The 25849-nt window shown below is 43.5% G+C and overlaps 1 protein-coding gene across 2 annotated transcripts in view; it reads right to left on the bottom strand.

The window, feature by feature from the left end:
* Positions 1–25849, bottom strand: part of SHISAL1 (shisa like 1) — a 162698-nt gene that overhangs the window by 77481 nt on the left and 59368 nt on the right. For both annotated transcript variants that reach the window (XM_058191373.1, XM_058191374.1), the window contains exons 2-3: positions 15122–15221; positions 11370–11583 (exon numbers count right to left, since the gene is read on the bottom strand). In XM_058191373.1, coding sequence (XP_058047356.1) covers positions 11370–11583; positions 15122–15188 — 281 coding nt within the window. In that variant the 5' untranslated portion in view covers positions 15189–15221. The remainder of the gene's footprint in view (positions 1–11369; positions 11584–15121; positions 15222–25849) is intronic.

Below are 25849 nucleotides of genomic sequence, written 5' to 3'. Positions count from 1 at the left end.
ATGGATTCCAGAGAAATAAGATTACCAAACTAATCCAAAAAGAACCCCCCACTAAAATCCAAGACAGAGAACAAGAAAACGGCATAGGCCTCCTCCCATATATAAAAATAATAATAATAAAAAAAATAATAATAATAATAATAATAATAATAATAATAATAATAATAATAATAATAATAATAATATTTTAATTTGTATACCGCCCTTCTCCCGAAGGACTCAGGGCGGTGAACAGGCAGATAAAATATAAATACACACAATAATTAAAAACATCCCTTAAAAAACTAATTTAAATGCCCAAAATGTTAAAAAACATACTCCCCCATAAAATCACAAAATTTAAAAAACCCATCCAATAAAAATAAAAATCAGGCTAGTCCAGCCATACAAAATAAATAGGTTTTAAGTTCGCGGCGAAAGGTCCTAAGGTCAGGTAGTTGTCGAAGTCCCAGGGGAAGTTCGTTCCACAGGGTCGGAGCCCCCACAGAGAAGGTCCTCCCCCTGGGGGCCACCAGTTGACACTGTTTGGCTGACGGCACCCTGAGGAGTCCCTCTGTGGGAACGCATCGGACGATGGGAGATAGAAGCCGGCAGTAGGCGGTCCCGTAGATAGCCGGTCCTAAGCCATGGGCGCTTTAAAGGTGGTAACCAATACCTTGAAGCGCACCGGAAAACAACAGGTAGCCAGTGCAGTCTGCGCGGGATAGGTGTTATGTGGGAGCTCGAGCGCTCCCTCAATAACCCGCGCAGCCGCGTTCTGAACTAGCTGAAGTCTCCGGGTGCTCTTCAAGGGAGCCCATGTAGAGAGCATTGCAGTAGTCAGGCGAGAGGTAACGAGAGCATGAGTGACTGTGCATAAGGCATCCCGGTCCAGGAAGGGCGCAACTGGCGGATCAGGCGAACCTGATAAAATGCTCTCCTGGAGACGGTCGCCAAATGGTCTTCAAGGACAACCGACCATCCAGGAGCACGCCCAAGTTGCGTACCTTCTCCATCGGGGCCAATGATTCACCCCGACAGACAGCCGCATCTGCAGCTGACTGTACCGAGTGCCGGCATCCACAGCCACTCCGTCTTGGAGGATTAAGTTTGAGCCTGTTCCTCCCCATCCAGACCCGTATGGCTTCCAGACACCGGGACAGCACTTGACAGCTTCACTGGGGTGGCCGGGGTGGAAAAGTACAGCTGGGTATCATCAGCGTACAGTTGGTATCTCACCCCAAAGCCACTGATGATCTCACCCAGCGGCTTCATATAGATGTTGAACAGGAGGGTGAGAGAATCGACCCCTGCGGCACCCACATGAGGCACCTTGGAGTCGATCTCTGCCCCCTGTCAACACCGTCGTCCGATCAGAGAGGTAGGAGGAGAACCACCGATAAACGGTGCCTCCCACTCCCAACCCTCCAACCGCAGCAGGATACCATGGAAACAGAAGTTAACAACCAACTAGATGTCTTAGTCTACAGGAAACCCAATGGCTCCCTAGGACATACCATCTACCAGAAGAAAACACACACAAACCGCTATCTGCACGCACTCTCACACCACCACCCAGCACAGATCAACTCCGTAGCCAAGACACTCATCTCTAGAACAAAACGCTTAGCTGACGAACAACACCTAAAAACCGAACTACACACTCTCACAAACGTACTAACATCCAATGGATTCCAGAGAAATAAGATTACCAAACTAATCCAAAAAGAACCCCCCACTAAAATCCAAGACAGAGAACAAGAAAACGGCATAGCCCTCCTCCCATATATAATAATAATAATAATAATAATAATAATAATAATAATAATAATAATAATAATAATAATAATAATAATAATAATAATAATATTTTAATTTGTATACCGCCCTTCTCCCGAAGGACTCAGGGCGGTGAACAGGCAGATAAAATATAAATACACACAATAATTAAAAACATCCCTTAAAAAACTAATTTAAATGCCCAAAATGTTAAAAAACATACTCCCCCATAAAATCACAAAATTTAAAAAACCCATCCAATAAAAATAAAAATCAGGCTAGTCCAGCCATACAAAATAAATAAGTTTTAAGTTCGCGGCGAAAGGTCCTAAGGTCAGGTAATTGTCGAAGTCCCAGGGGAAGTTCGTTCCACAGGGTCGGAGCCCCCACAGAGAAGGCCCTCCCCCTGGGGGCCGCCAGTCGACACTGTTTGGCTGACGGCACCCTGAGGAACGTACCGGACGATGGGAGATAGAAGCCGGCAGTAGACGGTCCCGTAGATAGCCCGGTCCTAAGCCATGGAGCGCTTTAAAGGTGGTAACCAATACCTTGAAGCGCACCTGGAAAACAACAGGTAGCCAGTGCAGTCTGCGCAGGATAGGTGTTATGTGGGAGCTCCGAGCTGCTCCCTCAATAACCCGCGCAGCCGCGTTCTGAACTAGCTGAAGTCTCCGGGTGCTCTTCAAGGGGAGCCCCATGTAGAGAGCATTGCAGTAGTCCAGGCGAGAGGTAATGAGAGCATGAGTGACTGTGCATAAGGCATCCCGGTCCAAGAAGGGACACAACTGGCGGATCAGGCGAACCTGATAAAATGCTCTCCTGGAGACGGTCGCCAAATGGTCTTCAAAGGACAACCGACCATCCAGGAGCACGCCCAAGTTGCGTACCTTCTCCATCGGGGCCAATGATTCACCCCCGACAGACAGCCGCATCTGCAGCTGACTGTACCGAGGTGCCGGCATCCACAGCCACTCCGTCTTGGAGGGATTAAGTTTGAGCCTGTTCCTCCCCATCCAGACCCGTATGGCTTCCAGACACCGGGACAGCACTTCGACAGCTTCACTGGGGTGGCCCGGGGTGGAAAAGTACAGCTGGGTATCATCAGCGTACAGTTGGTATCTCACCCCAAAGCCACTGATGATCTCACCCAGCGGCTTCATATAGATGTTGAACAGGAGGGTGAGAGAATCGACCCTGCGGCACCCACATGAGGCACCTTGGGTCGATCTCTGCCCCCTGTCAACACCGTCTGCGTCCGATCAGAGAGGTAGGAGGAGAACCACCGATAAGCGGTGCCTCCACTCCCAACCCTCCAACCGGCGCAGCAGGATACCATGGTCGATGGTATCAAAAGCCGCTGAGAGGTCTAATAGGACCAGGGCAGAGGGTAACCCCTATACCTGGCCCTCCAGAGATCATCCACCAGTGCGACCAAAGCTGTCTCCGTACTGTATCCGGGCCGGAAGCCGGACTGGAACGGGTCTAGATAGACAGCTTCATCCAGGTACTGGGGTAGCTGACATGCCACCACACTCTCTACAACCTTCGCCGTGGGCGAGATTGGAGACTGGCCGGTAGTTCCCTAAAACAGCTGGGTCCAGGGAAGGCTTCTTGAGGAGGGGTCTCACCACCGCCTCTTTCAAGGCTGCGGGAAAGACCCCCTCCCGCAAAGAAGCATTTGTAATCCCCTGGAGCCAGCCTCGTGTCACCTCCTGAGTAGCCAGTACTAACCAGGAGGGGCACGGATCCAGTAAACATGTGGTGGCGTTCAGCCTACCCAGCAACCTGTCCATGTCCTCGGGAGTCACAGGATCAAAGTCATCCCAAACCACCTCAACAAGACGGGCCTCAGAACCCTCGCCTGGATCTACCCAATTTTGATCCAATCCGTCCGAGCTGAATGATTTTGTCGATAGATAACCGTTAAACTCCTCGGCACGCCTGTAGGGGTCCTCCGCCCCTCCTGTTGAAGGAGCGGGTCACCCAAACAGGGCGGCCGGGCGGTTATCTGCCGGCGCAATGAGGAGGAACGAGGAACGCCAAGAACCTCATTGCCACTAGGTAGGTCCTACTATAGGACCTAACTAGTGTCCGGTCAGCCTCAGAGCGGCTGGATCTCCAGGCACTCTCTAAGCGTCTTCTCCGGCGCTTCATCTCCCTCAGCTCCTCGGAGAACCAAGGAGCTGGTTGAGACCGACGCCGGGTCAGAGGCCGCAAAGGCACAACATGGTCCAAAGCTCCAGCCGCGGCCCGTTCCCAGGCCGCAACTAGTTCTTCAGTCGAGTCGTGGGCCAGGTGCTCGGGAAATGGCCCAAGCTCCGTCAGGAACCTCTCCGGGTCCATCAGGCGCCTGGGACGGAACCAGCGCATTGGTTCCGTCTCCCTGCGGTGGTGGGTAGCGGTCAGAAAGTCTAGACGAAGGAGAAAATGATCTGACCATGACAAAGGTTCAACAACTAAATCATTTAAAACCAGATCATTAGACCACTGGCCAGAGATAAAAATCAGGTCTAGGGTGCCTCCCCCGACGTGGGTAGGGCCGTCAATTAACTGAATCAGGTCCATGGCCGTCATGGAAGCCATGAACTCCTGAGCTGCCGAAGATGCTACGCCGGCTGATGGCAAATTGAAATCCCCCATGACCAACAGTCTGGGGGTTTCAACTGCCAACCCGGCCAGCAACTCCAACAGCTCAGGCAGGGCTGTAGTCACGCAGCAAGGAGCCAGGCACGTGATCAACAGGCCCACCTGACAGAATCAGCAAGATCCTCCACAAACACAACATCAAGACAGCATTCTGCACAAACCGAAAAATATCCACCATCCTAAGAAACCCCAAAGACAAAATTGAGTTAGAAAATCAAGGAGTATATGAAATCCCATGCACCGCCTGCCCCACCACATACATTGGACAAACCAACAGAAGAATAAGTGCACGCATTGAAGAACACAAGAACTCATTCAAAAAAGAGGAACCAACTTCTTCCCTGGTCCAAGCCACCTTAAAGCCACAGGACACGATATTGACTTTAAAAAGACCAGAACTATCGCCAAAACTGAACACTTTAACAACAGAATAATCAGAGAAGCCATCGAGATAGAAAAGCACCCACACAGCATAAACAAACGAGATGATACCTCCCGCCTACCAGCCATTTGGAAACCCGCCCTTATTGACAAACGAGTCCCTAACATGAGGAATGACACCAGACCCACACTCACGAGGTCCACACAGGATGTCACCACCACACATCCACCCAGAAAGCAGACCCAAACCCACACTGATCATGAAGCACGACCAAGGACCAGAAGCCAGACCACAGCTGCAACATTAGCCATTTCAAACCCCTCCAATCCATACATGCAGCAGACAGACACCCACTATGAAGATGTAGCACGACCAAAGACACGAAGCCAAACAGCAGCAATGCAGCTCACCAGCTCAAATCTCCCTGCAACTCAGACTAATCTGAGCACAACCAAGCCCCCACTCAAACAGGACACACCCCCAGCCAATCAGAGCACAAAAAAACCCCCATCTAATCAGAGCATAGCCAAGCTCCCACCCAATCAGTTCAAACCCCCACTAGCAGTTAAAAGGAAGAAACAGCTGCGATCACACATTGCTCCCAGAAGCACGAAGCTGAAGCCTGAAGATGACAAATGAGACTTCGTCGAAACGTCGCCAAGACACTTCCAATTTTACGCGGGAGAAAACCCATATAACCAAAGACCTACATATATATATATATATCTCCACTTCGGGAGAACTGGTTGTTAACTTTCTGAGCAGTCTGGCAAACTGGTTGTTGGAAGAAATCATTAGGGTAGAGAACTGGTTGTTAAATTACTTGAATCCCACCACTGTATATCTCCTCTGAGGATGGCCCACAGCTGTTCCAATCAATTAGCACCAATGAAGTGAAACAAGTATTACAAAAGGATGGAAGGTGATAAGTGAAAACAGGACGAGTTTATGTCCTGTGAAAATGAGAAAAAAAGTAGGTATAGGCTCTTCAGTTTGTACTTTAACAGAAACTTTCTCCTTTGCTACTTCCCAAATGCAGAAGCACAGAAAAAGAACATAAAACGTGCAGTTTAAACACTAATCAGAGCATACAAAAGTGGAGATTAAAATGTGAATAAACTGGGCCCCAAAATAAATAAAAATAATGATCCAAAAGATCTATTCGTTCACAACATGTATTGCTATTATTTTTAAATAAATCCAAAGACAGTTGCAATACAATTCAATAAAATGCATTATATTAAGGAAAGGGCACCTGGAAAATGCACACACTCAAATATTAGAAGAAATGATTATGGGAATGCATATAAATCTTCTACAATTCAGCAGCAAAAAAAAGATCAGTTTCACTCAAGGACTTCAATTCACCTCTTGGTGATTTGCTCATCGGTCTTTAATGATGATTTATTGCAGCATTAATACTTGAAATGTACTGACTGAGAGAACATCTGTGACACTTTTCATTATTTCAAAAGGCAATCATTTCACCTGCTCTTATTTGTTTTATTTTTATTTTTATTTTTTTATTTTTGTCACAACACTCTACACAAGCATCACACAAAATGATTATATAGTGTATAAACATATATATGAGGAAATATATATATATATATATATATATATATATATATATATATATATATATATATATATATATATATATATATATATATATATATATATATATATATATATATATATATATATATATATATATATATATATATATATATATATATATATATATTTAGGTCCTTGTCTATTCGGGTTCTCTCCCGCGTAAAATTGGAAGTGTCTTGGCAACGTTTCGACGAAGTCTCATTCATCATCTTCAGGCTTCAGCTTCGTGCTTCTGGGAGCAATGTGTGATTGCAGCTGTTTCTTCCTTTTTAACTGCTAGTGGGGGTTTGAACTGATTGGATGGGAGCTTGGCTGTGCTCTGATTGGATGGGTTTTTTTGGTGCTCTGATTGGCTGGGGGTGTGTCGTGTGGGGGGGGGGGCTTGTTTGTGCTCAGATTAGTGTGAGTTGCAGGGGGATTTGAGCTGGTGAGCTGCATTGCTGTTGTTTGGCTTCGTGTTTGTGGTCGTGCTACATCTTCACAGTGGGTGTCTGTCTGCTGTATGTATGGATTGGAGGGGTTTGAAATGGCTAATGTTGCAGCTGTGGTCTGGCTTCTGGTCCTTGGTCGTGCTTCATGATCAGCGTGGGCCTGGGTCTGCTCTCTGGGTGGATGTGTGGTGGTGACATCCGGTGTGGACCTCGTGAGTGTGGGTCTGGTGTCATTCCTCGTGTTAGGGACTCGTTTGTCAATAAGGGCGGGTTTCCAAATGGCTGGTAGGCGGGAGGCATCATCTCGCTTGTTCATGCTGTGTGGGCGTTTTTCTATCTTTTTCTATTTCTTATATATATAAGAGAAAAAAGAACAATAGGACAGGAACAAAAGACACGTTTGTGCTCTTATGCACGCCCCTTATAGTCCTTTTAGGAATGGGGTGAGGTGAATAGTAGAAAGTTTTTGATTAAAGCTTTTGGGATTATGAAAAGAGACCACAGAGTCAGGTAATGTGTTCCAAGCACTGATAAATCTGTTAGAGAAGTCATATTTTCTGCAATCTAGATTGAAGCGGTTAACATTAAATTTAAATCTATTGGTTGCTCTTGTATTATTGCAATTGAAGCTGAAGTAGTCTTTAACAGGAAGGACATTACAATAGATGAATCTATGAGTTAAACTTAGGTCTTGTCGAAGGCGGCGGAGTTCATTTAAGGTAGGTAGAAGAGCTCATTCCGTAGATAGCATGCGTAATATAAGTAAGTTCAACCCCAATTTGCACGCACAATAATAGTAGGAGGAACTATATCCTTGAGAATTGCATCTCAATTTAAATCATTTTCTTACCGAGGTCTGCAAATAGGCTTTGAAAGCAATTCTTTCCCTACTGTTTTCAAACAGTTTCCTACTGTTTGATGAGAATTTAGCAAGGATTCCTTAAAGAGGGGGAAAGGTTTAATCCAGCGTTTCTCAACTGTGGCAACTTTAAGATGGGTATGGACTGCAACTCCAGACAACAAAACCCATGATTTATTGGTGCCTGTCGTGGTTTTATACATTTTTTCTATTAAGGCAAGTTTCCATAAAATCTATAAAAAGGTAAACACCAATACTGAAAGGAATAAAATGGTAAAATCCCAAGATTAACTAAAAATGGAAGATTCAGCGAAATGCCAAGCCAACCTGATTTTCTAAGAAACAGAGAAGTGAGGAGGAGCTAACAAACAATTCCCCCCTTCACAGATTTAGTAAAGTTCTTTTGCATGTCAGCAATGGCGTAAGGAAGGGTTGTCAAACTCAAGGCCCGAGGGCCGGATCTGGCCTGTGGGAGGCTTAGACCTGGCCCGTTGGGCCACCCTGGAAACAGCGGACTGGCCCACGGTGACTCTGCTAGCAAAACACATGGGCCGCCACAGGTGCCCCTGACATTTATTTATTTATTTATTTATTTATTTATTTATTTATTTATTTATTTATTTATTTGATTTTTATACCGCCCTTCTCCCGAAGGACTCAGGGCGGTGTACAGGCAACAATAAAATACAAAACACCACAATATACAATTTAAAATACGAATTAAAAAACTTATTATAATTAGCCTAGAACCTTAAAATTTATAAAACCAAACCCCATTTAAAATTAATAGAAAATTTAAAATCGATAAAATTTAACATGAGTAAAGTCAAGCTGGCCACGCCCACTGTTGTGTCCCACTCCTCCGCTGATGGCCGGGTCAGGGAAATCCGAATCAGGCGTGCCTCTGCAGCTCTGCCAAAGTCCTAGCAAAGTTCTCAAGGCAGGCAGGAGACCAGAAAGTGACTTCAGCAAGATATGTTAGACTTTGCCTGACTCAGAGAATGCCAGAAAGCAGATCCTTTATATAGGCCATGGGGTGTGGCTCCATGACTCAGCACTTATCCAGGCCTGCCCCTCCCTTCCTTCTGTTGCCGCCACCTATCAATTCTCCTGAAGCGAGGGTCACTCCAGTCTGCAGCTGTTGGTAATTGACCTTCCTCAGGCTCACATGCTGTGGGGGAGGGGTCTAGTTGCTCTGTTTGCCTGGGCATGGAGCCAGAGCTGGGGGCTGGAGGCACTTCTTCCTCCTCGGCCTGTCTGGGCATGGAGCCAGGGCTGGGGCCGGGAGGCATGCTAGGACATTCCTCAGCGTTCGGAAGCAGATAAGATGGGCCCGGCTGCGGGGAAAGCGGACGAGGCACAACACCCACCCCGGTCCCCCAAGGTCAAACACAACCCTGATGCAGCCCTCAATGAAACCAACTTTGACACCCCTGACATAAAGGTAGAACTATTCAAAGAGCTTCTCTTGCAGTTAAAGGGCAGGTTGGAGTCCTGTGTGGTCATGTGGACAGCTGGATCTTCTAAACCAGTGGCCTCCAACCTTTTGCGCACCAGGGACCGTTTCCACAGAGAAAGATTTTTTTCCATGGATCGGAGGAGGCACGGTTTCACGTGGTGCCTGCGTCCCCATACTTCGTTTATAGTTATATTTTTCTCTTTCTGTACTTCTATCCCTATTCTCTTTTTATTCTTTCTCTTTCCTCTTGTTTGTGTGGTTTTATGTTTTGTTCTTTGAAAAATATAATAAAATTATTTGAGAGTAAAAAAAAAGAAAAAAGGAAAGGCTCCACCAGATTCTAATTTTTTGCAACATGGAATCATAGGGCTGGGTGGGGGGGGAACTTGGAGGTCTTTAGTCCAACCCCTGCCCAAGGCAGGAGACCTTATATCACCCAAGACACATAATTGTCCAATCTTTTCTTGAAAACCTCTAGTGATGGAGCACTCACAATTCTGGGAGGCCAGCTGTTCCATTGATTAATCTTTCTCACTGAGATGTTCTGTTGATTAATAGAAAGACGTCTCGACTTTTTAAGTAAGTGTGTGCTTATATGAAAACCTAAAAAGAGATGCATGGATCTTGACAACATACACTTATCCTGACTCCAACATATCCTGAGAGATTAGAGGTTAAATAAAATCTATCATTGGGGTTTTTCCTTCCAGTACTGAAAAAAAGGACAAAGCTTTTTAAGTGCACAGCAATTATCATGGATGCTCAAGTGGACACCAGAAATATAAACTATACATAATTTATATGACATGGAAAATGTTTCTCCTACCTCCTCCTTCAATCCAGTTCAAAAAGATACAAAAGTAAGGTTCTACATTTAGGAAAGAAAAACAAAATGCACAGGCATAGCATATGTGGTACTTTGCTCAATTGTAGTAACTGGGAGAGGGATCTTGGAGTTTTAGTGGACAGTCATTTAAATATGAGCCAGCAGTGTGCTGCAGCTGCCAAAAAAGCCAACACACTTCTAGGCTGCATAAACATAGAATCAAGATCACGTGAAGGGTTAATACCACTTTATAATGCCTTGGTAAGGCCACACTTGGAATTCTGCATTTCAGTTTTGGTCGCCACGATATAAAAAAGATGTGGAGACTCTAGAAAGAGTGCAGAGAAGAGCAACAAAGATGATTAGGGGACTGGAAGTTAAAACATATAAAGAACAGTTGCTGGAATTGGGTATGTCTAGTTTAATGAAAAGAAGGAGTAGAGGAGACATGATAGCAGTGTTCCGCTATTTCAGAGGCTGCCACAAAGAAGCGGGAGTCAAGCTATTCTCCAAAGCACTGGAGGGCAGGACAAGAAGCAATGGGTGGAAACTAATTCAGGAGAGAAGCAACCTAGAAATAAGGAGAAATTTCCTGACAGTTAGAACAATTAATCAGTGGAACAACTTGCCTCCAGAAGTTGTGAATGCTCCAACACTGGAAGTTTTAAAGAAGAGGTTGGATAACCATTTGTCTGAAGTAGTGTAGGGTTTCCTGCCTGTGCAGGGGGTTGGACTAGAAGACCTCCAAGGTCCCTTCCAACTCTGTTATTCTATTCTATTCTATTCTATTCTATTCTATTCTATTCTATTCTATTCTATTTTATTCTAACTACTTTGCTGTTTCTACTGTAGGCACTAAGAAGAAAATTTGGAATCTAGGCTGTGGTGAAAACTGCTTCATGTACAAGCCTGCTGTGAAATTCAATTGCTTTCTTCATCGGCTTTCAATCAGAGTGTTTCAAAGGGATTTCCAAAAATAAAAGGGAATACAAGGAAGGAGGGAAGCAATAAAAAAATAAAAAGGCCACGGGATTTAAAATAAAAATATAAAAAGAAAATTTACGAAGAGGCTACGCTCAAGGGATTGTACAATCAAGTGCACCTCACTGTTTAAGCGCAAATGATTAGAAGTAATTAATATGCAAAGCCTGCACAAGTTTAAAATAGCAATTAGCCAAGTATAACACTTCTGCTCTGCAGAAAAATGGCAATTCCCTCTCCTCTTCGTTTTCCAGCGTTATTTACTTCTTTTATTTTTAGCTGCACACGCAATTAAACACATTTCTGCTACCTGCTTTTATGACTCAGTAAAACTTTGAATAAGGAAAAATCAAATTTTGATTACAGAAAAAAAAAAGAGGTAACTTCAGCGGATGATATGTACTTACTTATGCATGTATCCATCTGCACTGCCCGTTAGGTTCATCTGCATAACAGTCTGAAACTCTGTTTCATTACAGCAATATTTAAACACGGTGTTGTTGTGGTGACAGCAAAAGATGTAAGATTTATTGTCCGACAGTCGAGGACAGTGGAATCCAAAGTGGGAACGACCTTTGTAATCGGTATATGGCTCACAGACTCGAAAATGTGCAGAGAAAGCTGTAAGAGAAGGTGTAAATCTCTCTGTAACTCATTGGCAACCGAAAAGGAGAATAATTACCTTTTATGTAGCACCGCCAAGCATTTTTGTAAGGGCATATATAGCTTATGACCTTGAGGGATGAGGGGAAGCCATGCTACCTAGGAAACTACAGGTAGTCTTCAACTTACAACAGTTCATTTAGTGACCATTCAAAGTTACAATGGCAGCAGTGGTGGATTTTGCTATCGGTTCGCTTCTGCGCATGTGCAGAAGGTATCTTGCTGCCGCTACTGGTTCGGGCAAACCGGTAGTAACCCACCACTGAATGGCACTGAAAAAAAGTGACTTTTGACCATTTTTCACACTTACGGCAGCATCTGCATGGTCATGTGATTTATATTTGGATGCTTGACAACTGACTCACATTTATGACGGTTGCAGTGTCCCGGGGGGGGGGGTCACACGATCCCCTTTTGCGACCTGCTGACAAGCAAAGTCAATGGGGAAACCCAGATTCACTCAACAACTGTGTTACCGATTCGAGAACGGCAACGATTCGCGCAACAAATGTGGTGAGAAAAGTTGTAAAACGGGGCAAAACTCACTTAAGAAATGTCTCATTTAGCGACGTAGGTTTTGGGCTCAATTGTGGCCGTAAGTTGAAGACTACCTGCATTAGAGAAAGTGGCAGGAGTTCCTAGTGGCTTTAGCAGTCAGAAAAAGAAACTTTAGGAAACCTGCAGGATGCATGTCAGCCCTCCCAGATAAACCAGACAGGAAACACAATTAGATGAATTAATTCTACTTAATTGAATTGAACTGAACTGAACTTGGCCAAGTGTGATTCAACACACAAGGAATCTGTCTCCAGTACAGAAGCACTCAGCGTAGTGGTGAAATTCAAAATTTTTACTACTGGTTCTGTGGGCGTGGCTTGATGGACATGGTGTGGCTTGGTGGGTGTGGCTTAGTGGGCATGGCAGGGGAAGGATACTGCAAAATCTCCATTCCCATCCCACTCCAAGGGAAGGATACTGCAAAATCCCTATTCCCTCCACACTCCTGGGGGAAGAACATTGCAAAATCTCCATTCCCACCCCACTCTGGGGTCAGCCAGAGGTGGCATTTGCCGGTTCTCCAAACTACTCAAAATTTCCGCTACCGGTTCTCCACAACTGCTGGATTTCATCCCTGACTACATGCAAATAATCAAAATAATAATAACTGTAAGATTACATTAACTGAATCTGGCAAATCTGCCAAGTATAAACTTCCCGTTGCCTACTTGATCCATTATGGCACATGCTTCCCAAGTTTCTTTCTCTGACTGTTAAAAGTGATTGGGGTGGTGGTCAGCTGCTCTTTTCTAATGATTCCCCAGGCAGCATATTTTCCAAATCTATTCCCTTCATCATATGCACACACACCTCTGTAATCTCAGGTAGATCTTGGGTTTTCTTAATGCCCACAGCTGTGAATGTGGGGGCAAAAAAATAATAATAATCCCCGAACTGTTGCAATAGGATTATAGCTTAGTTTCGATCAAAGAGCTGCCATGTTTTTTTCTTCTCATCAGAACGGACATTGACTGAATTCCATTTTTAACATTTTACAGCACAATCCAGTGCTTTTCAACCTTGGCCACTTTAATACGTGTGGACTTCAGTTCCCAGAATTCCCAGTCAGTATGTTGGGTTCCATACCGCCCACTTCTGCTGGCTGCTTATTGGTTGAAACTTGCCGTCTAGGGAATTCTGGAGGCTGAAAAACCCACACATCTTAAAGTGGTCAAGGTTGAAAAACACGGGTGGAATCCTATATCGCCCTCTCAGCTGGAAGCATCTTAATTTCATAGGTCTGCGGCTTAATGCTTTTCTTCCAACCAAAGACATGGTTTCATTTTTTTTTTCACCAAAGCTCCAGCCTCACGTGTGAAATGAGATTCTCCATTTCACGGACTGATTAGGCTTTAATGGTTAAGTCCCATTGATTTTTCCGGTAAACAAAGCCCTCTAATTTCCCTGTCGAAATCAATACAGTAAAGGAGTAGTCTGAGACCAAGCACCCTGCTGACTGTCTGCAGCTAATGATGCATCAAATACATACAAAAGTGTCCGTGACATTCAAGAGAAGAAAAAGATTATAAAAAACAAAACAAAACCCCAAACATCTATTGCAATCTGCCCTCGATCAATACAGCCTTGTGAGAGTCCTGTAGGAGTCTGTGGTTGTAGAGGCTGCGGTTCATATGAGGGACAATTAAATCAAAATCCACCTTTGTGGAGGTAAAAATGGCGGCTTCTTTTAGCTAAGGTGGGAGACACATCTAGATCAGAGGTCTCCAACCTTAGCAACTTTAAGCCTGGCGGACTTCAACTCCCAGAATCCCCCAGCCAGCAAAGCCGGGGTGAATGCGGCCTGGTCATTGTGGCTGACTGGATGGGTGTGGTCAGACCCAGGGTGGCAGGGGCCAGTCTCTTGCCATCTCCAAGTTGGTCCGTGGACCAACTTCACAGCCTATCGCGGGCCAACTCTGCGGCCTATCACAGGCAGGATCTGGCCTGTGGGCCGCGTGTTTGACACCCCTGTGGTAGACAATTGCTACCGCCATCTTGACCTTTCTGACTCCCCCCCCAATTGTCTCATAGTCCTAGTTCTAATCACAAAGTCCATGTCAACCTGGAAATGCCATTGTTCTTCTATACCACCTTATCTGAGTTGCAGATCAATCCCTTCATAAAAACTCTTATCACTCTTTTTCCCCCTGCTTTTTAAAGATCTTCCTATTGAAGGTATAGAGAGATCTTGAAATACCTAAAGGTAAAGGTAAAGGTTCCCCTCGCACATACGTGCTAGTCGTTGTCGACTCTAGGGGGCTGCGCTCATCTCCGTTTCAAAGCTGAAGAGCCAGTGCTCTCTGAAGACGTCTCCGTGGTCATGTGGCTGGTATGACTCAATGCCAAAGGCGCACAGAATGCTGTTACCTTCCCACCAAAGGTGGTCCCTATTTTTTCTACTTGCATTTTTACGTGCTTTCTAAACTGCTAAGTTGGCAGAAGCTGGGACAAGTAACGGGAGCTCACCCCGTTACACGGCAACACTAGGGATTCGAACCGCTGAGCTGCTGACCTTTCGATCAACAAGCTCAACGTCCTAGCCCCTGAGCCACCGTCCCCTTTACCTACCTATAGGTTATTTTTACTGGTGTTGCTCTATTACAACCAGCGAGCAACAGGAAATAATATGCACATATATGAAATAAATAAACTATTTCTAGGATGGTTGACTTGCCTTTCCCAAGACATATCAGCTCTATTGTTGATTAAAAACAAACAGCAACCAAAAAACCAGATGGCAAAAGGAGCTTTTGTAAGAAAAACCAAATGTCACTTTCTTCTATTGTCTTTTATTAACTCTGGGCTGACCCGTGAAAAGCTCACACAAAAAAAGATGTTATTTTAGTTTTCCTTAGCAACTAGAGCTTAAGCACAACAAATACTTCAGGGATTTGGAATCAAAATAAAAGCCGCCGATAAATTAAAAGGTCAGACTTACCTGCTGACAAGAGCGAACAGAATACAATAATCAGTGTATGTAAGGATTGCCGACCACAACTTGTCATTGTTTTCTTTTCATTGAGCTGTTTGAGAATTACCTAATGAACCAGACAAAATAGTGAAGTTAGAAGAGGGGGACATACGGTATATATACACTGATACAGCAACATGAAATCAGCATAGCACACACATCAACTAAAGCCCGTCACAACATCCTAAGCAGACCAAAACACCCAACAACCCCAGAAATAAAAACAGGAGTCGCCTACAACATACAATTTAAGGACTGCAACAACCTCTATGTAGGACAAACAGGCAGGAGACTGGCAGAATGATTCACAAACATCAACTAGCAGTCAGAAGACATGATGAAAAAAAATGTTTTTAATTTTATTTTGTCACAACAGTATACACAAACATTGATATAAAACAACAACACATCATAAAAACATATATATAAGTAAAAGTATGCAACAACTATATAGAATAGAATAGAATTTTTATTGGCCAAGTGTGATTGGACACACAAGGAATTTGTCTTGGTGCATATGCTCTCAGTGTACATAAAAGAAAAGATACTAATTTGATATAATGAAAGGGAACAATAGGATAGGAACGGTAGGCACTTTTGTGCTCTTATGCACGCCCCTTATAGTCCTCTTAGGAACGGGGTGAGGTCAATAGTAGACAGTTTTTGGTTGAAGTTTTTGGGATTTTGAGAAGAGACCACAGAGTCAGGTAGTGCGTTCCAAGTGTTAACAACTCTGTTACAGAAGTCATATTTTCTGCAATCAAGATTGAAGCGGTTAACATTAAGTTTGAATCTATTGTTTGCTCTTGTATTATTGCGATTGAAGCTGAAGTAGTCTTTAACAGGAAGGACATTGCAATAGATGATTCTGTGTGTTAAACACAGATCTTGTCAGAGTCGGCGGAGTTCTAAATTTTCTAATCCCAGAATTTCAAATCTGATGGCATAAGGTATTTTGTTGTTTACGGAGGAGCGAAGAACTCTTCTTGTAAAATATTTCTGGATGCGTTCAATTGTATTAATGTCAGATATGTGGTATAGGTTCCAGACAGGTGAGACGTATAAATTTTTTAATTTCACAATATTTAACCATAATTGGGAAACTGTGACCATCCTAGACCAGGTCAAGTCCAAAAATGCCAGGGAATATTTTTTTAGAAGCCCGGCACTCTGCCAAATTAGCCACCAATAGACACATAGACATTAACAACAGCTACAGACTGTGCAAAAGAGACAATCATCCAGCCCAAAAAAAGAACAAAGAGCAAGAACTGTTGAAATGCATACTGATCTAAGATGATGAAATGAATGAGGCAATGTAATTAACGTAAAATTTAGAACGTTTTATACGAAATGAGGGAAGAAAACACTTACAGTTGAATAAATGATTAATTGACCAAAATACTTGGATATATATTAGATTGGTAAAATGTAAAATTAGATAAATCATTATGTTATGAATATGGTGAAATTGCACAAAAGATTTGTAATCAACCAATCGACACGCTATTTGTATTTGTGTTGAAGATGTTTTTATGTATGTTTGTCAAAAAAATAAAATAAAAAAAGAACAACAAAAAAAAAAAGAACAAAAAGAGCCAAGCACTTCTCCATCAGCAATCAGCACCCAGATCAGAATAGAATAGGATAGGATAGGATGGGATGGGATGGGATGGGATGGGATGGGATGGGATGGAATAGAATAGAATAGAATAGAATAGAATAGAATAGAATAGAATAGAATAGAATTTTTTATTGGCCAGGTTTGATTGGACACACAAGGAATTTGTCTTTGGTGCATATGCCCTCAGCGTACATAAAAGAAAAGATACCTTCATCAAGAATCATAAGGTACAACACTTAAGGATAGTCATAGGGTACAAATAAGCAATTAGGAAACAATATCAATATAAATCATAAATCATAAATCAGCATAGATTAACTCCAAGGTTAACATCAGATCGACAAGGAAGTAAATAATACCCCAATCAAGAAACTTGACAAACAGCCAACAATAAACAGCCCAACCGAATAATCTCTAAAATCACCCCACCTAACCTCCAGAATATAAACTGACAGCAAACTGCATTCCTTCCTAGCATTGATGATGTTACCTAATAATGTAACATCTGCAAGGAAACAAGTAAGCTCAGAGAGCAGCAAGGACCCCTCATACATTGATCTATTTAACTAACCAAAGTCTTAAAAACTTCGTCTTCAACATGTAATGTTAAGGGGGCGGGGGGGGGGGAATGAAGCTTTAAGGCTCTGCAGCCGGTATGATCCTTCTGGCTTTTCAAGACTGAAGTCTATGCAACCAAAGTACCCAGAACCTCTGACAGTATAACTTTTTTTTGCTTTGCAGTTCATAAACTGGAGCCTCTGGTGGCTCAGCAGACTAAGTCTGTCTGTTATTAACACAGCTGCTTGCAATTACTGCAAGTTCAAGTCCCACCAGGCCCAAGGTTGACTCAGCCTTCCATCCTTTATAAGGTAGGTAAAATGAGGACCCAGATTGTTGGGGGCAATAAAAGTTGACTTTGTATATAATATACAAATGGATGAAGACTATTGTTTAACACAGTGTAAGCCGCCCTGAGTCTTCGGAGAAGGGCAGGATATAAATTCAAATTAAAAAAAAAATACTACGAAGAAGTGGTAAACGAATGTGCAATTTCCACAGAGTTTGTAAGTGCATCAAACCTTTTAGAAAAAAATTCAACTAAAGTTTGCATGTTGCTAGCCAGACTCTCTGTTCCCCCTTGAGCAGGGGTCTCCAACCTTAGCAACTTTAAGACTTGTGGACTTCAACTCCCAGAGTACCTGGCAAAGCTGGCTGAGGTACTCTGGGAGTTGAAGTCCACAAGTCTTAAAGTTGCCAAGGTTGGAGACCCCTGCCCTGGAGGGTCAGCCTCCTCTCTATGATCCTATATGATGTTACTCAAAGCAGGGAGCAGCAAGCAAAGAAGATAGAGAAAATATTTTCTGACAATTTCAATCCAAAAAGGTTTTGCGGGTTAATAAAATACAAATCCAGAATCAGGTGCTGTGTTTCCCTACAGAAAGCAGAAATTCATAAGAGCAGTCAAATAAAAAAATAAAGCAAAGAAGAGAGTAGAAAGAATCCAGCAGGGGTTGAAATAAATCAGCATTCAGCCAGCCAATTAACCTTTAAAGATTAAAAAAAAAAAAAAAGCAAAAGTTCAAAAAGTGAACTTAAAAATCCCAGGCATGCTTACGATAATGTTCTGCCAGAAGATGGAAATGTAACAGTAACAGTGTTGGAAGGGACCTTGGAGGACATCTAGTCCAACCCCTTGCTGACGCAGGAGACCTGTACTAGGGATTCGAACCACCAAACTGCTGACCTTTCTGATCGACAAGCTCAGTGTCTTAGCCACTGAGCCACCTAGTCAAGCCTATTGACTTTTCCACTGCTTCCACAAGAAGCTACAATATTCCCCCTCCCAGCCGGATCCACATCTGTCCAAAAGTTGTCTCGGGTCATTCCTAAGTGCCCCCATTCAAATCCAGGGGGCAAGGCTGGCAAAGAACCAGTTCTGGCAGCAAACACAGCAGAGTGTAAGAGAAAGCAGGCCTCTCACTCCACAGCAGCCCTCTTGTGGAGGCATCCAAACCTTGTCACTTTTTTGCATGTGCTACATGCTACATGTACAGTTGTCACCACCATGTTGACTCTTTGACCCACACTGCAGGCCCACCAACTCAAAGCCAGATCATATCAAATGATCTAAGTGCCAAAGCCCACTATAACTACATCACAAAAAAGGCTTTAAGAGTTGTAAACCTAATCTTGCGTAGCTTCTTCTCCAGAAACACTACTCTACTAACCAGGGCATATAAAACATTTGCTAGACCAATTCTTGAATACAGCTCAACTGCTTGGAACCCATACCACATTTCTGACATCAATACAATTGAATATGTCCAGAAATATTTTACAAGAAGAGTACTCCACTCCTCCGAATACAACAAAATATCTTATGCCACCAGACTTGAAATCCTGGGTTTAGAAAATTTAGAACTCCGCCACCTTCAACATGACCTGAGTTTAACTCATAGAATCATCTATTACAATGTCCTTCCTGTCAAAGACTACTTCAGCTTCGATTGCAACAATACACGAGCACACAATAGATTTAAGCTTAATGTTAACCGCTCCAAACTTGATTGCAGAAAATATGACTTCAGTAACAGAGTTGTTAATGCCTGGAATACACTACCTGACTCTGTGGTCTCTTCCCAAAATCCCCAAAGCTTCAACCAAAAACTATCTACCATTAACCTCACCCCATTCCTAAGAGGTCTGTAAGGGGCGTGCATAAGAGCACAAATGTGCCTACCGTTCCTGTCCTATTGTTTTCCTTCGTTATATCCAATTAATATAGTTATTACATACTCATACTCATATATATGATTATGTGTTGTATAGTTGTTTCATGCTTATGCTTATATATACTGTACGACAAAAATAAATAAATAAATAAATAAATAAATAAATAAAAGGGTATTTGGACAACCCAATCAAACACTAATGAAGGTCATCCTTGCTTAGCTTTTAGGAGTAAGTCAAAGTGAATGAAGTTCTGGGCACAGAGAACAGTAAAGCAAAACTTTGGAAATGAAAATGGCTTAACCAGAAAGTATTAAAACAGAAGCAGTCATGTTCAAAGGCCTTTGGCTGCTATTAGGCACGACAGGTTTTTAAAACATGTAAGAAAATATCAAAGGGAGCTCTTGGCCAGCTCACAAAGCTTCTGATGTAAGGCCTACACTCATTCAGTCACCCCCAAGTCTAATCTATCTATCTATCTATCTATCTATCTATCTATCTATCTATCTATCTATCTATCTATCTGTTTTGTCAAACACCTACTAAACAATATATATAAGTATAAGCATGAAATAAACACACAAAATGAATACAACCAAAGGAAACATTAGGACAGGAACGGTAGGCACGCTGGTGCTCTTATGCACGTCCCTTACAGACCTCCTAGGAATGGGGTGAGGTCAACAGTAGACAGTCTTAGATTAAAGTTTTGGGGATTTTGGGATGAGACCACAGAGTCTAGTAGCTTCATTTTCTATAAACATTGGACAAGAAATCTGCTCTCTTGGGAAATTAATTATCCTTAAAAGCTTACTGGAAAACAGGGGATGGCTCTCCGTTTCTAACATACTCAAATTTTAAAATTACAGAGTAATTGGTTTCCTAATAATCCATAAAATGGACTCATAATTATGTATACAAATAGAAAATAAACATAGTACTAAGCATCTATTTCTAACAATAGAAATAAGTACCTATCGTTAACTCAATAACCCTTGCAGTGGTGCCCCAACTACAGTTGCCATCCTAGTGCCCACAAAATTGGAAATCAAGCCTCTCCAAACTTACATCTCCAAACTGTTGATATTTCAGGATACAATCCAACAAATAATCAAGTGCCACACTGGTGAAGCTGTTACTTTTTGGCAGAGCCGTGTGGGCAGAGCTACGTGGGCAGAGGAAAATTCACAGCTCAAGTCGGCCATGAAAATTCATGGGGAACTTTCAGTCAGTCCATCCTCCCCTTTGCTAGTCTACCTCAGTGGATGAGTAGGTGAATAAAAGAATTATCAAAGAGATAATTGTGCAGAGCCTCTTGAAAACAAGAAGCAAGGAGTAGAATAGAAATATAATCAGTACCAGCTTATGATTATTAGGCTGCTTAACACAGGCTGCTTAATAGAAACCACCACAGTAGAAAGGACAATTTCTACATTACAGAAAATACCCCTTTCCAGAGGTGGGTTTCAGCAGGTTCTGACCAGTTCTGGAGAACCGGTAGGGGAAATTTTGAGTAGTTCAGAGAACTGGTAATAAAATTCTGACTGGCCCTACCCACATCTATTCTCTGCCTCCCGAGTCTCACTGATCGGGAGGAAAAGGGGATTTTGCAGTATCCTTCCCCCAGCAGTGAGGTGGGAAGGGAGATTTTATAGTAACCTTCCCCTGCCACGCCCACCAAGCCACGCCCACCAAACCATGCCACACGCACCAAGCCACACCCACAGATGTGGGTAGTAAAAAAATTTGAAACCCACCACTGTCCCTTTCCCCTTTGTTCTATATGTGCTGGCTGGGGAATTCTTTGGAGTTGAAGTCCACACATCTTAAAAGTTGCCGAGGTTCAGAGGAAAGCAGCAAGGATGATGGAAGGAGGAGCTACAAAAGATTGGAAGGCTAGATATGGTTCATTTTAAGGAAAGCCGGTAGGTAGAGGAACGTGATAGCACTTTGTTTCCCAAAGAAACAAATGAGTTTCTTGAAATAGCACTTTACAGGGATGGGCTTCAAAATTTTTAGCAAGCGGTTCTCCGCCTGGTGGGCGTGGCCATGGTGGGTGTGGCCTAGTCGGCCTCCTGTACCACAGTGGGTGGGGCATTTTTGCCCTCCCCAGGCTCCAGAGGCTTTTCTTAAGCCTCCGGGAGAGCAAAAATGGCCTTCCCAGGCTCCGGAGGCCCTCTGGATGCTTCCAGCCTTCCCGAACTTCTGGCAGGCCCATTTTTCGCCCGCCCTGAGCCTCTGCGCATGCCCTGCACTTACCTGCATCCAAAACAGGCCGCATGGGGACTCCTGGGAGGGTGGGGCATGATGCGCGGGGCCGGAGTGAGATTTGGGGATTCTCCAAACTGCACAGAATCTTAGCTAGAGGTTCTCCCAAACCCCTGTGAACCCCCAGAAGCCCAGCCCTGGCACTTTAAGATGGATTCAAAGAACCCAGAACAGGTCTGGAGAAGAGGAGCCGGGATGATCAGGTTGCTAAGTCTTACACAGAGGCTTAGGCTGTCAACGCGAAAACGCCAGACCTTTTCTTGATCATTTCAGAGCTCTGGATAAGGAATAATGAACCAAAGAGAGAGGAAAGAAGATTCCAATGGAATACTTTAGCTACCAATAACCAGAGAAGTTGTGGGCTCCTTTTCCCTGGAGGTATTCAAGCAGAGGGGTTAACAGCCACCAGTCAGGGATATTTTAATGAGAATGCCTGCATTGATCAGAAGGCTGGATTAGAGACCCACAAGGCTCACAACCAACTCTATGGTTGTAGGAACAAGCTTCCAAATCCTTGGAAAATCAGAAAATCATTGTGGAGATGGTGAGGGAACATGTAGCATTTTTGATGAAAAAACAAAAATGGGGGTGAGCTGTCCCCTATTTTAGGACTGATATGAATGGGGACACTGCAGGAGGAGAGCCATGTTAATTCAGGATCACAAGGGATCCAGTTCAGGGGTGGGCTTCAAAATTTTTAGCAAGAGGTTCTCTGCCTGGTTGCTGGGTGAGTGTCGCCATGATGTGCGTGGCCTACTCTGCCTCCTGTACCACGGTGGGGGAAGGCGTTTTTGCCTTCCCCGGGCTCTAGAGTCTTTCCTCAAGTCTCCAGAAGGGCGAAAACAGCCTACCCAGGTTCTGGAGGCCCTCTGGAGGCCGACTTACAGTAGGCTTATTTTTCTCCTCCCCTGAGCCTCCGTGCGCACCCTGCACTTACCTGCATCCAAAACAGGCCGCATGGGGACTCCTGGGAGGGGTGGGGTGGGGTTGGTGGGGCCAGCCAGGAGTGGGATTTGGGGGGTTCTCTGAACTGCACTGAACCTTAGCTAGAGGTTCTCCTGAACCCCTGCAAACCCCCAGCAGCCCACCCCTGATCTGGTTGCACTTTTTCTGATTAATACGTTTTATGAAAAGGCAGATGCAGAGACTAGACTCAAGTAGGACTTTGATGCATCCAATGAATTGAGCCATAGCTCAAGAAAGTGTATGTCTTTTCATAAAAGCTTTTAAGCCTGAAACGGTGTTGGCTGGATCCTTCTGATAGGAACTGAGAACCTTGGACAGCTTTCACTGCAGCAGTAATTAATGTAACTGCAGATCATTCAACTAAGGTTCTTTGAAGTTTTAAAGGGAGGGATTGAACTGAAAGAGACCCGAGCTTAATAACCCTGAAATGAATCTCCCAATCAAGGTGATTCAAAGTGTTGAATTAAGTCCAATATCTCAAAGATGAAACTTGAGGACTTGTGGACATTGGGATATTTCCATGCTTTTTAAGTGTGAAATACTACTGAAGTTCTCCTTCCAAAGCTGGAATCCCACAAAGAGAAACCAGCCTTTTGATCACTTCTGTAGCAATCACCCTGCCTGTCAAGACTGCTTCTCTCTTGCTTTGGAGAGGGACACAAGTTCTGTGTTTGGGCTTCACCCTCTTTCTTTAATTCTATCCACAAGCCACAACTCCAAGACTTTAATTTTTCAGGAGTTCTGAATTGACCTGCAGAATGTAGTCAATTAATTATTAACAATAATTAATTATTATTATTAATTACTTAATAATTAATTAACACAGCCAAGAAATTAAAAGGCACTTCTTTCTGGGGAGGAAAGCTATGGCCAATCTAGACAGCATACTAACAAGCAGAGACATCACCCTGCCAACAAAAGTGCATATAGTCAATGCTATGGTTTTCCCAGTTGCAATGTATGGCTGTGAAAGTTGGATCATGAGAAAGGCTGAGTGCCAAAGAATTGAGACCTTTGAACTCTGGTGCTGGAGAAGACTCCTGCAAGTCCCTTGGACTGAAGGCGATCAAACTGGTCAGTCCTCGAGGAGACCAACCCTGACTGCTCTTTAGAAGGCCAGATCCTGAAGATGAAACTGAAATACTTTGGCCACCTAATGAAAAGGAAGGACTCACTCACTGGAGAAGAGCCTAATGCTGGGAACGATTGAGGGCAAAAGAAGAAGGGGACGGCAGAGAATGAGGTGACTGGATGGAGTCACTGAAGCAGTAGGCGTGAGCTTAAATGGACTCAAGGATGGTAGAGAACAGGAAGGCCTGGAGGAATGTTGTCCATAGGGTCACGATGGGTCGGACACAATTTCACAACTAACAACAACAAATGTAGGGGGGAAAAAGGTGAAGATGCCCCAGTGGTACAATCAAAGCTTTGCTTGGTTTTTATGTGCACAGATTTCAATCATGATCCAAGACCTTGAGAATGTATATTACACTAGATTTGCAAATAGATGTCCTGCATTATTCCCCTAAGAGGTTGGCTTGCCAAGAAGAAAGAAATCGTGCCAGGCTTGGCTGCCAAGAAAGGAAATGATCAAAGGGATGAAGACTAGACATTTGTATTTAAAGATCTTGATTTTGAAACCCCCCGGAGTTCCAAGATGCAAGAAGTTGTTACTTGGCAGACTTCTGAATCTTCCCCCAAAGAGGAATGGTTGTCAACAAGACTAGAAAATCCAGGGCTCAGAAAGTAATGGTCCCTTTGATCTTTAAACAGAGCTCACTTTTTAACCATTGTTTAAAGAGGGTTTATTTTTAAGTGGGATAGGATGCTTTTTTCAAAGGTTCCGCACAACCTCTCTGAAGTTCCGCTACTGTAAAATAGGGAGCCTGCTGAGTTGTGTTGTGTTGTGCTCACCCCTGCTATTTTTGCCTTTAAAAGAAGCCCAATGGGATTTTTCAAAAATTTCTTGCAGTGAATCCTTTGGCGATTCAGCTGAAAATTTGCAGCCTTCTTCTCTTAACTGCATCCCATTCTGTGCACAACAATGAAGTAACTGCAGACATTTTTGATGTTTCCCCATTAAATCCCAGGATTGAATCTTGATGCTTTTGAATCACCACTTTTAAACTCTGAACCCCCAGCTTTCAATTGCACATTCAAATTGATTGTTCTCTAATTTTCATTCTTCATCGAATCTTGGTTGGTTGATATCAACTTTTTCAGGGAGCAGTGCAGGGGCGAAATGCTACCGGTTCGCACTGGTTTGGGCGAACCGGTAGTTAAAAAAAGCTACAGGTTCATCAGAACCGGTATTTCTGACGATCAGCTATGCCACGTGATTTATATTCACTAAAAAGCAGGAAATCCTGCTTTCTAGCCAATCTAAATTGCGCGGCACAGCTGACACCCCCACTCAGTGTTCTACTTACCTTCTTAAGCCTCCTTTTTCCACATGCAGCGTGCGTTTGCCATGCACCGCACATGTGCAGGCAGCAAACCAGTGGCAAACCCCGGAGGATTTCATCACTGGAGCAGTGCTGTTACCAAATGACAGATATTCACAGTAACAGTTCACATGAATTAGCCAAGGTAGGAACAACGTATGTTCCTCTTGGCTTCTAGGTGCTCGCTAAGAAAGGATTTTCCGAAATGACACCATATTATTAGCATTTCATATACAGAATTATATTCACACACTCTGATGCTAAACGGAGTTCTACTCCCCCTCCCCATCTGAAAGGAACTCTGTCCCAACTGCCAGTTGCCTTATATTAACAAACTCTTCTGCTACCCCTTCACTAAACCGGGTATGGGCATGGCCAGCGCGTGATTCATCCAGGCTGCAGGCTGGGACATTCTACTCCCCCTCCCTCTCCGTTGTAACTGCCAGTTGCATTATATTAACATGCTCTGATGCTATGGAGTTACACATTTTACATTAAGTTTCAGGCTTTAAGTGTCAATTTATCATGCATCACATAGTTTTGCAGTGAAGCATGGACGTCCAGCTAGTTCTTCATAAAGTTGGAACTCTCAGGTCATAGGAACTGCCTTGAGATCTGCCTTGCCCATTAAGTACATGTTTTGCCCCTATTATCTGCTTGCCT

This window comes from Ahaetulla prasina, chromosome 7 (assembly GCF_028640845.1).
Source record: "Ahaetulla prasina isolate Xishuangbanna chromosome 7, ASM2864084v1, whole genome shotgun sequence".
Lineage (NCBI taxonomy): Eukaryota > Metazoa > Chordata > Lepidosauria > Squamata > Colubridae > Ahaetulla > Ahaetulla prasina.
Note: the sequence above shows the minus strand (reverse complement) of the source record. Positions and strands in the feature narration are given on the sequence as shown.